At 39.2% G+C, this 11,878-nt stretch overlaps 1 protein-coding gene across 1 annotated transcript; it reads right to left on the reverse strand.

Moving 5' to 3' along the window:
- Nucleotides 1-4,891: 4,891 nt before the first annotated feature.
- On the reverse strand, nt 4,892-9,657 carry hapln3 (hyaluronan and proteoglycan link protein 3). Its single transcript, XM_085357688.1, has 5 exons — nt 9,614-9,657; nt 8,931-9,105; nt 7,950-8,348; nt 6,247-6,549; nt 4,892-6,157 (listed from the first exon to the last, which is right to left on the reverse strand). Exons 2-5 carry the CDS (start codon nt 9,082-9,084, stop codon nt 5,856-5,858), a joined length of 1,158 nt encoding a protein of 385 aa, XP_085213814.1. The 5' UTR covers nt 9,085-9,105; nt 9,614-9,657; the 3' UTR covers nt 4,892-5,855.
- Between the last annotated feature and the right edge of the window lie 2,221 nt (nt 9,658-11,878).

Raw genomic sequence — 11,878 nt, forward strand, 5'->3', positions numbered from 1 at the left:
GATTAAATCATCTGGTTGTGACAGCTGTTCAGAATGCAGTAAAGTCATTTCATCTGAATTGAGGAGGCTTTGAAAATTAGAATTTTTTTTTCTTAAATATAAGTAAAGTCTTGGCAACACATTGGTACAAAAGAACTCAATTCTTTAATCCTGTAGACCTGTGGTTCTCAAACTGGAAAACACCTTCTTTAGAAGCCAACAAAGGTTCCACCCCCCCCCCCAAAAAAGTCAGGATTATCACACCAGCTAACTCTTGTCTCATTTTTTCCACACTAATATTTTTTAAAAACATTTTAAAATCAAAACAAACAAACAAAAACAATAAACAATTAAAAAAAAACATTCTTTCATTTTAGTTTAAATTCAGTTTGACTATAGTTTGTCATCCATCCAGTGCTGCCATAATTTGAAATCATCTTTCAAGCCTTAAATGATTTTGTCACAACCTCCTCAGTGCTAACACATCACCACAGCTTCAGATATACTGAAATGAATGTGCTGTTGTATTTGGTAACGAGAAAGTTCATGATTGAAGTGCAACAATCCTGGACTGAAACAGCAGGCACTCATGCACTTTGGAAGTTTTTGCTCATTTCTTTGCTTATCATTTGAATCCAGTGCGCCTTAAATTTAAAAAAAAAAGAAAAAAAAAGTCACCTCAACAACAGTGTGACCTGCCATCTGCTGGTGGAAAAGATGCTCTCATTGTCTTTAAAGTTGGGTAGATTTCTTAAAGGCAGTCCTTAACTTCTGTTGTTTTTTTTAAAAATATATTTCTTACTGTAAATATTCTCAGCAGAATTCTCTGAACAGCAGGATCTGTCATAACTTACAACGCGCACGCAGTTTAATTGTTTTGATTTATTCATCATCTACTTTTTTGTCAGGTTGTTAGTTAGTTAACTGGAAAGTTACACATATGCATCACCAAACACATGGGCGTTTGACAGCCACCAGTACAGAGGAAGAAACAGGCTGGTTTTTTTTTCTTTGGTTTGTTTATTTTGTGGAGGTTTCTGGCTGTGTGTCAAGTAACAGGGTATTATCGACAGACATTCTTAAAAAGAATAAATTAGAAGCAGCAGAAATTAGGAAAAATAATGACATGTAGGGTTCGTTTTGGGGTGGATGAAACGATTCTGAAATGTTGACCATGACCTGTGAAGGTCAAGATTTGCTTCACCTCTGAGACATTGCAGTTATTTTAGTGCATATGTGACCTTTTACAGACCAGCTCACAAACACTGAAACCTCTTAGTCGCTCATGGACAGGCATACAAAAGTAGATCATGGAACTCACAAAGCAAACGCTTACACATTTTTAGGTTTTTTTTAATAACATTCAATTATATGAATGAAATCCATTGATGCTCCCTCTGTACTGCAGTACTGTACATAATATGTGCAAAGCTCAACCTGAAGAGTGAGTCTGTTTCAGTGTTTGTGAACTACTGGTTCTTCCAACAACTAAAATATCTTAAGAAATAAAGCAAAATGATCACATAGATGTAAATTCTGCTGTAACTGTTCAGATCCCAACTTCTGATGTGAACATACAGTATACCGTAATGTGCTGTACTGAATAAAACTTGGAATCATCTGTCTCCTGGAATTTTTGTCCTATTCTTAACGATTCAAGAGTCATCAACATTTTCTGTTTGAAAATTTTTTTTTTTCTTTTGGTCGTTTTTATGGAAGCATCTTTCCCTTAAGCGGTCGAATTTGAGGTAAAGTCTCTGGAGCCAGAGGCACAACCTGGCATACAGTTTGTTTTTACCTTCCTGTGGAAATACACTGTGAAAAAAAGCACACGATAAATAGCTCCTTCATCGGCCACTACAGCAGCTACCTTCATCACTGTAGTCACAGCAAACAGATCTGCTCTGTGTATTTCTACCAGGCAGTGTAGCTGTGTGTATATTTCAGGCATGTATACACATCCGTGTGGTGAGTCTGCCTTCGTGGTTACACGACACATATGTGTGCAGTGATCTGAGGTGTATGTTCCAACCTGTGCAGGCATGAAATCTGTATGTGTCCACTCAGGTAAATAGGATGTGTTTCTAAAATCCAGTGGCAGCATAGTCACTAGAACGTCTGTTCCCACCCACATGCAGGAGGGCGTAGCGACATGTTTGACTCCACTCATCTAAAAGCACATAGTGCCCAGACAGAGTGGCGCATGTTAGCTTTACATAAGGTGCCTGTTTTGTACGGCTCAGGAACCTATTTCAACTCTCCCGTTTGAAGAGTAAAGTGAAACTGAATCAGTACCTAGTGAGCAGACTTCTTAGTGGTTGTTTGCAATCTACAACAAACAGGAAATTCAATGAACAAATCATAGAAGGTGTTTCAGAGTTGCAAATCACACAATATTAAAGGATATCCAAAATATTGAAACATAACTAAGAACCACTCATTGCCTTTCACACTTTCCGTATTTTTTGATAGATAGACATATATATATACACACACATATATATACACACATATATATATATATACAGCAGCTGGATAGCGTAGTGGTTAGACTACACGCCTTTGGAACAGAGGATCACAAGTTCGATTCCTGCCTATCGAAGCAAGCCTACCGCAGACATGAGCGACACAGATAAATATGAAGGCATGCCGGCTCGGATGTCGCCCGGATCAACAAGGTCCGCATCAGGTGTTGAGGAACCAGGACACCCTGACGAAAAGTGGGCTACTGGAACAAGAAGGCATCGATGGGCGTTGTTGGAATGCTACTACGCAAGTAACCCCGCCGGAAGGGGCTACATGAATAGGATGAGGGACCTATGGATTCTTCGATACCCAACATTCACAATGACGGCAAAAAAGGGCTCAGAGAAGAGCTCGAGAGGATGTGGAGGGTGAAGGTAACGGTGGTCCCCGTGGTAATCGGGGACCACCCCCGATATAGAGATATATATATATATATACACATATATATGAAATGGGGGAAATGATTACTTGGTCCCCTGCTGAATTTGTAAGATTGCGTCATTGATTTGCTCAATTACAATGAAAAAAATTTAATCAGATTTTTATGGTAGTTACAATTTAATAAAGAAAGATAAAATACTTACTCAAAAATCCAGAAAAAAAATGTGTTACATAAAAGTTAATACATTTATTCACATGTCACTGAGTGAAATAAGTACTTGAACCTTACAATCCAGACAGAGTTCAGTCTCCCACCTATTGGCTGTGTCTCACATCACAATCAATAAATCATCAAGTATAGATAAAGCACAACTGTCCACAGAAAAATGCTGAGTATGATCCAAAGAACACCATCCCCTCAGTCAAGCACAGAGGTGGAAACATTATCCTTTGTGGCTGTTTTTCTGCTAATAGTACAGGACGACTTCATCACATTCAGGAGCCAAAGTTGGGATCACATACTGTAAAATCTTGGCCGAGAACCTCCTTCCTTCAGAGGTCTAAAGATGGATGCGTCTTCCAGCATGAAAATGAACCAAAACATACTGCCAACAAAGAAGTGGTTAAAGAAGGACAAGTTAAGGTCATGGAGTGGCATAGTCACCAGACACTCGGCCTCAATCTTACAGAAAATCTATGATACGTATGCAAATCTGGTGAACACCTATAAAAAACGTCTTCCTACTTCCAGCAGTTGCCATCAAGGGTTTCTGCACCAAGTACTAAGTCGAGTTTTCCGTTGGGGATCAAATACCTTTTTCTCTTAATGACATGCAAATAAATTTATAACTTTTATATATTTTGTGTTTTTTCTTGATTGTCTATCTCTCTCTCTTAAAATGAAACTACCATAAAAATGAGAGAATGTTTATTTCTTTAGAAGTGAGCAAACTTATTTCCCCTTCTGTATATTCCTTTACAGCACTAGATGCTCATAATAAATAAAGCCAAAGTTTCAAATGATGATATGAGTATGTGTAAAGGTAATCTGTGAGTCAAAGACCTATGAGCTGCTTCACACTATCCTAAATGTTCAGCTTCTGACACTCTTTTTCTATTTTGTATACCCCTGCGTGAATCAACACCGCATCACGGTGGAGGGTTTTGTGCAAGATTTCATGAGCTATGGCCAACTTGCCCCTGATACGGTCTCCCATGTCTCCCTGGCGGTGGGGCCAAACAAAGAGTGGTTCAGCAAATCCGGGTGAGTGGAACAAATCAAGGGTCCAGTGTACCCTGCCTGAGCATGGTTACTGAGGTCCTACCATCAGGGGAAGTGGTATTCTACATACACCGTTGACAGTGGAGATGGGACACTCCTGACTTCGACCGAGAATATAGTTAGGAAGAACACCTTTAGGAGATCCTCAGTACCATGCCTTCTTTACTGTAAGCATAGTCTGGGGAGGAAGTGGAAAAATCACCCATCACTGGTGTTGAAGTCGCTGATGTAGTTAAACAATTGAAAATGTTAACGTAGGTTTTTTAACAGCAGGATTTAAAGGAATTTGTTTAAGTAACACCACCCACATAAAAAAAAATGTTACTCAAATGAAAGTGTATTCACAGCAGTATTTTTATTAGTTTGTAGAAAGTAGTACAAATGCACAGACATAATGAAAACAAAAAAGGTATGTTTGTATGTAAATATTCTTTGACAATGAACATAAATAGGGTAGTGTAATACCGAGAACCAGAACTTCCTCCTCCAACAGAGAACACAATTCTTAATCAGCCTTTAAAAATAAAAAGAAACACATTATATTTGTATAAAATGTTCAAATGTAAGACAGAAAACTGCGGACCAGCTGGAAAGATCTTAGAGGGAAATAAAATCTACTCCCTTAACCATTAAGATGCTCCACAAAAGCCTGTGGTTGTGGTATAAAGCTATTACAACTGATTATTTTTTTAATCTTTGTATTGTTTTGGTTAAAGGGTCAGTGCAAACTTCTGAATTATATGGTTGAGAAATATAAACGAAAGCTATGATTGGACACCAGTGAAATACTTTGGATGGGAAGAGGACTTTTCTGAGTCTGTACACCTTCCCTGAGCTTGAAATGAGTCATCAAATGAATCAGTATTAGTGGTGGATCAATGTCAAAAACCTTCAACCAAATTTCAAAATAGCTGCAGAAAGTTTAAAGTTAAATTAGCAGAGATGGAAACTGACAGCACAAATCATTTAATTGCAGGAATAAACAATGGCCTTGTGCATTTTACTGCAAGATTTTGCTGTGATTGAGACATGTTGCACTTAGCGGCAAACAGTATATGAACATTTGCTTGTCTGGGTACTTTCATGTTGTTTGGTGTCAGGCTGAGTTTATGGTCAAACTTACTCTCTGCAGGTCAAATAAATGGTGCCTCCAACTCTAATGATATATGTACACATCTACTTTTTTGTGCTAGGTATTGCCAAAGTCCCAGTGCTGGGACTTTGGCAATACCTAGCACAATGGGTGAGCCTTGAGACAGTGATGATAACCCCAACTAACACCTCTGAGATAAACTGGAAACCCAGCTGTGACCACAGACATATCAGCATCTGTTGTGTACCAAACAGGAACAACTGTCAAATGGATAGTGACAGGTGTGAAGGAAAAAGAGTGATGGAACAAAGAGTGAATGCTCTTGCAGCAACATAATAACACCCATGATTTTGGATTTACATGTTTAACAATGACATGTCGGCAAGACTGATGTCCACAGTTAGTTTAACAGTTGCTTCATAGTCAATTGTGTCATTGGTCTATTTGAGATGGAGAGAGATAAACCAAATTCCATTACTTTAAAATAGCTCAGAGAGGAATAAACTGGCTAACTGCTAATTTGCATCCAGGCTATATCTAATGCTAACCTCTCAAGCAGAGCTTTAACCTGCTTCACTATTAGTATGGTTTAATTTATCCCGCGTTAAAACAGAGCATCGACCGATAACAGTAGACACCGAATTTCAGGTACTGAGGGGGGAACCCAAAACTACGCACACCTGGTTGTGATGGACCACAGTTAGCCCGGGCCTTTGTGATAGGATAACGGACACTTCCATCAGCCAACCAGCCTGCATCACAGTGGTCCAATCCCATCAGTTTCCATGCAGCATACAGCTGGCCCACTTTGGCAATCTGACTTCCATCACTGGAACAAGCCTGGATTGCTTCAGTGAAGTTGAGCTTGGTTGTGTTCTCTAAGAAGTAAACTGTCCCTATCCAGAAGAGAATAATCATTGAAGAAACTGTAATGACCTGGAATTTTTAGATGTAAAAAAATGAACTCAAACATGCTCATACTCACCCTTAACAGACGCAGCGAAGCAGAAAGCGTCATATCGGTGAAGGACACGGTCTCGTTGTCCATAGCTCCGTAGACCAGGAGCCAAGTTCTTGCCCCCACAACCATCACGTGGGATTGTGATTGGATACTGCACTGTGCCATCAGCCAACCAGCCAGCATTACACCAGTCTAGCCCCTCCTCCCATGCTGTAAAGAGCTGCTCAAATGTAGCCAAAGTAGCATCCTGATCCTGGCACTCTTTTTGGGCCCTGAAGAAGTTATAATGGTAGCGTCCTTTCTGAGAGTAGTAAGGAAACGCCACACCTGTATGTGAAGGAACAATGTATTACAACAGTTTCTCAATGAGTACATTTCTTTTTTAATTCAACATGATCAGAAAACCCCAAAATACAACTCAAATAATGCTCATGTCAAATCTTAAGTATATTCTGAAATGTAGAGTTCAGAAAATCCTCTTTTTTTTCATTTATGACTGGTAAAAAAATAAAGTCAGCATTTTTCATTTTTGTTTTGCAAATTTAAAAAAAAGAAGATTGTTGGATGGAAATAGGTTACATTTTACTCCCATTTATAAAGTGCCATTTCACATGAAAACACCTCCAAGTAGGGTAGTAGTCCCCCACAGCAGTCATCAACAACACAGAGTGGGCATATTTCACCCTGGCCTCAGATGTGGAAGTGCTATTTCTCCCCCCAGCCGCTTCACACACAGCTCAAGCTGGAGCCTATCATTTGATTATGCTAAAAAAAAAAAATCATATCATCTATAAAAAGTAGAACTAAGATCCTGAGACAAGACACCCTCCGCAGCATGACTGTGCCTTGACAATGTGACAAAGGACAGGTCTTGTGGAGTCCAACATGCACACAGCTATACCACAAGTTTCACGGGAAATGTAGGGTCACCAAAATACATTATTATATTCTTAAAATACATCTACAAACAAGAGCACCTTATAGCCTATAAAGCTGCTATGAAAAATAAATCCACTTATTCATTGTCCTTTTACAGTGAATCCTCTCTTAAGCTTTCACTTTGTTTAACAAGTTAACGTTTATCACAAACTTTGTCTGCATAAAAATAACAAAACTGCAAGTCCAATCTGATACTAGATACTAGATGAAACTAGATACTGTTATTGTTAATCTATTTGATGATTTCAAATACTATGATGTCTCTGGTACTCAGGGCTGTTGAAGGCCCTAAAATAATATGCATAATCTGCTATTCTATGGTAATGTGATTAATTAAATATTTGTTTTGCAATATGTACTGTTGGAGATCAAACAGAACTTGATACTGGGCTCAGATTTTAAACCCATTTATTGAAAATTGCTCATTCAGCATATAAGACTTGGGCTTCATTTCACTTATTTTGTACATTTTATATGGTCCTATGGAAATGTTTTCAAATATAAAATCAATTCATAATTTAGGAAACAAATAATAATTTACTTTTTTGCTATTAGAAGTACCATTATTATTTGGAAGCGTAGAGCCTAATCCAGCTATACGGTAGGGTGAAACCATAGAGAGGTCTCCATTCTAACACAGATGATTGATTTGATTGATTTATGATTTTATTGAGTTCAGCTCCCTCTTGCTCTTGGAACCAAAAGTCCACAGCATTTTTTGTGGCCCCCACAAGAATTAATCCAACCTGACTCACGTTGAGGCCCAAACTCAAAAACAAAAATCTTACCCCGTAGCTCCAGATCCACCGTCACACTGTCATCCTCCAGGCCATCAATCACTTCACAGCGATATCTTCCTGTGTCGTTGACCTGTAGCTCATTGATTACTAGAGACATGTCCCCTGGCGCTGAGCGTCGCAGGCGCACGCGGCCACGGAAGCTGCCGTAGCTGCGGTGGCGGCTTCCCATGGCAACCATAACCTCAGTCTCCTTGAGGAAGGCATCAGCAGAAACTTGTGGAGTCATGGTGTTGGCAGGCAACCAGGACCATTTGACACGGGTCTTGCGTGGTATAGTCAGTTCAGGCTCATAGTGGTAGTGACACGGAAGGGTGACAGTGCTCCCCCTAGTGGCTGACACTGAAGACTGAGGGGATTCCACGTGGAGACGAATCCCATTAAAATAAACTAGAAAAGTCAGAAGAAAGACAACATGTTAAAAGGCCGAATTAAAGCAAACAGAGCCAGTCTAAATGGAAGGTTTTTATCGAAATTTACCACCATCACAGCAAAATAAACTTGTACCTTCCCCCGTTGTCCTCCTGTATGAAGTCTATGAAGGTCAATTGTGCCTTCACCCAAATGGTTTATATTATTAGCCTGTATTTTACAGATAAAAACTATGATAATCAGTGCACAGTCGGCATGCATGTTTACCATTTGCCAAATTATTTTGAGTTTCATAGTAACAATGCAAATCTGATTACACGATACTCAAGTCTGTAAAGTCTGTTTAGAGTTACAGAAACATGGATGTGTTTACCGAAATGTGGAGAAAAGAAGATAAAAGAATATCCCAAAAACACATGTTACACAAACACACATCGCTCACTACTAACAGTATTTGTTTTGTCAGCCCTGGATGACTGCCTGTAAATTCATAAATTACAGCTGCTTTCCCACATCCTAATTAGTTCCGACCAGCTGTGTGTTGATGCATGTACCACAGAATGTGTTAATCATGTCCACACAAACACACGGACAACCTACTCTCTCCGTGTCCATTCCCGTTGCTGATGTCCTGGTAGTGAAAACCATTGGTGTAGCCGAGGATCCTGCCCTGACAGCCCGGCAGCAGCAGGAGATACACGCAGGTGACCAGAAGGGGGCGCGGTAGACTGAGCATGGCTGCAGCAAAGCTCATTCAGCTCCTTCAGCTTAAAAGCTGTCGAAAATACCCAACAGGACTATCACAATTAAGCTGAGCGCCACAGATTAAACGCTCTCGAACGATCTATATGTGTCTGTGCTTGAGAAAGTTACACACTATCGGTTAAAACGCAAGTCAGAATAAATAAATAAGATTTATTAGGAAAAAAAACTGTCTGCGAAACACTTTCAATGAATTTGTGTAAAAGTACTCTCATTGATCCTTTCACATTTCTTGGCGTCAAATAAAGCAAATGCACAGACTGAAGAGACGGAAGAAACTTTCCCTAACAGCTCGGTCGTTAGACAAATGCCGACAAATCTCTCATCGTATTAGCTTAAACTTTCCCGAGTAACAGAAAACTATAAGCCTTCTTTTATCTTCACGAAAACATTAAAAGGTTTCAGCTCTGAAACCGGCTATGTCACCTTTATAAGTAAAGCCTTCTGTTTTACCACCTGAATAAAAGATAATGTTCATGGGACCAGTTATAAAATACAAAAATAATCCAAATCTCACTCACAGAAAAGCAGTTGTCCGCTGAACGTGTCTTCGCTTCACTTACTCCTCATCCTCTGTCTCTGCTCACCGGACCGTCCTACCAGCCAACCAGTCAGGGGGAGCGCGCGCCAACGTCACGAGCTGAGGCATCTCGAGCAAAAAGAAATTTAAAAAAACAACCCTAGCTTTCTAAACTGCCTTGGATTAGGAGCAATATTGTAGCCTACTGTTATAATATTTCTTTTTCAACTTAATTACTTTTAAATCAAGCTTCTTGCTTTATTTTTATTTTATTTTGTAGCATTTTATCTGTCTAACCTTAAGTAAACCTGAGTAGTGAAGCAGTTTTGCTTGAGAAAAGTTATCCAGTGAGCAGTTCAAACATTTTGACCATCTCACACAATTTCAATAGTAAAAGGTTGCATTAAACATTCTTATGTTTATGATGCCACATGGAATAAGATCCTAAACAGTAAATATGACTGCAGCACACACGTAGTGTACTACATCTTGCATACAGATGGAGCCTGCTATTTGACAAAAAATTTATAGGGGTCAGTTCAGTCCAGTCAACCTCTTTAAGACCTCACAAAAATGTGCTCAAATCCAACCAGACAAACCCAAAATTTAAAATAAAACCAAAACCTGATCTGTTATTACACAAATGTAGCTGTGTAATAACAGATAACAACTATGTTATCTGTTATTTCGCAGAGTTTAAGTATAGCTTGAAGACATTGTAGCTTCATGTAAGCATTCATTCACATAATCACAGCTAAAGTTTAGAGCAAATTCAAAACAGAGAAAAATCCTCAAAGCCTAATTAAAATTTAACAGTGCAGGTAGATTATATTTGTAGTAGTCAGTGCAAGCTCTAAAGAAAAAAATCCTCAAAATCTGGTGCCTTTAAAGAAGAGCAAAACAAATAAGTTATTTATATCTTATTAACACCTACAGACATGTAAAAGCTGCCTAGTCTCTGCAGTATTGTAAAATTAGTCATTGTCAGCTTGTGGATTCGTGTATAATGAGGCTGACAGAAAATATTCCATGCCATGTTTGGCCCTGACCTCAAGTAAGATGGAAAAAATATTGCCATATGAACTCATATTTCAGTCACTAGCTGAAACAAAAGGAGACATTGTGGGAAACAAGAGCAATTCCAGTTCTCCACTGAGGCCTGTAAAATGTGCCGCCGCCTGAATATCTGAGTGAGGGCTGAAGGTGCATATGGAAGCTGCCCTCTTGACACTGCTACACGGTGAACCTTAAAACTGCCCTGGCACGACAGCACCATCCTCCAAATGATCATCCCTTGAGTCCCTTCAAAAAAATAATCTTCTGCACGCAATGCTTTCCTCTGTGGGCAGCCCTCTGCAGCCACTGATGTTTTTCTAGTGACTTCACTAACACCCAGCCAGCATAACAGAAACCCAAGCCCGCCACTATTCCTGCAGATGGTGGGGGGGTGTGGTAGTGGATTTGGGGATGTTGAGGAAAAAGTTGACCCAAATCCCTGGAAAACATTAAAAGAATGGATTTTAATGAGTAAACAATGTACATGCTAGTCATACAATTTGTTTGTTTTTCCACAGTCGCCACACTGAGAATGACACCGAGGGCCAGACATATGTAGTTTAAACACACGCTTTCATTTTAGTCAAAAATGTATGTCTCAAAACTTTTTCACATGTAATTTGGTTCACATGAAATGCCCAGTACAAAAAGTTTATCAGCTTTTGTGAAATACGGTTACTGTATGGAGAATGTAACCAAACCATATCCATTCAGATTTAAAAGCAATATAATTCAATTCAGTTTTTTTATACAGCTCCAAATTACAACAACAGTTACCTCAAGCTGCTTTATATTGTAAGTTAAAGACCTGACAATAATACAGAGAAACCTCAAAACAATCAATCAGATGACCCTGTGTGAGCAAGCAAATGGCGATTGTGGGAAGGAAAAAAGCCCTTTTAACAGGAAGAAACCTCTGGCAGAACCAGCTCAGGGAGGGGCGGCCATCTGCATTAATGTTTTTTATGTTCTTGTACGTGTATTTATTTCTAAAGTTTACATAGTTTAACTGTTATTGTACATACCAGCCACATAAGTTGTGACTTCATCAGTCTGAGATTGATTGTTGATGGCTTTCTGAAGCCTCTACACACCAATATCATTACAAAGTGTCAGAGATTTACAGTTAACAAACAGTCAGGTGAGTAAACAACACTGAGACACTTAAGATTGACAACGTGCGGCACGGGTGAAAAGCTCAGAGCAAATC

This window comes from Diplotaxodon limnothrissa, linkage group LG7, assembly GCF_057381915.1.
Source record: "Diplotaxodon limnothrissa isolate DT_005_m linkage group LG7, D_limnothrissa_male_GT1.1, whole genome shotgun sequence".
Taxonomy (NCBI): domain Eukaryota; kingdom Metazoa; phylum Chordata; class Actinopteri; order Cichliformes; family Cichlidae; genus Diplotaxodon; species Diplotaxodon limnothrissa.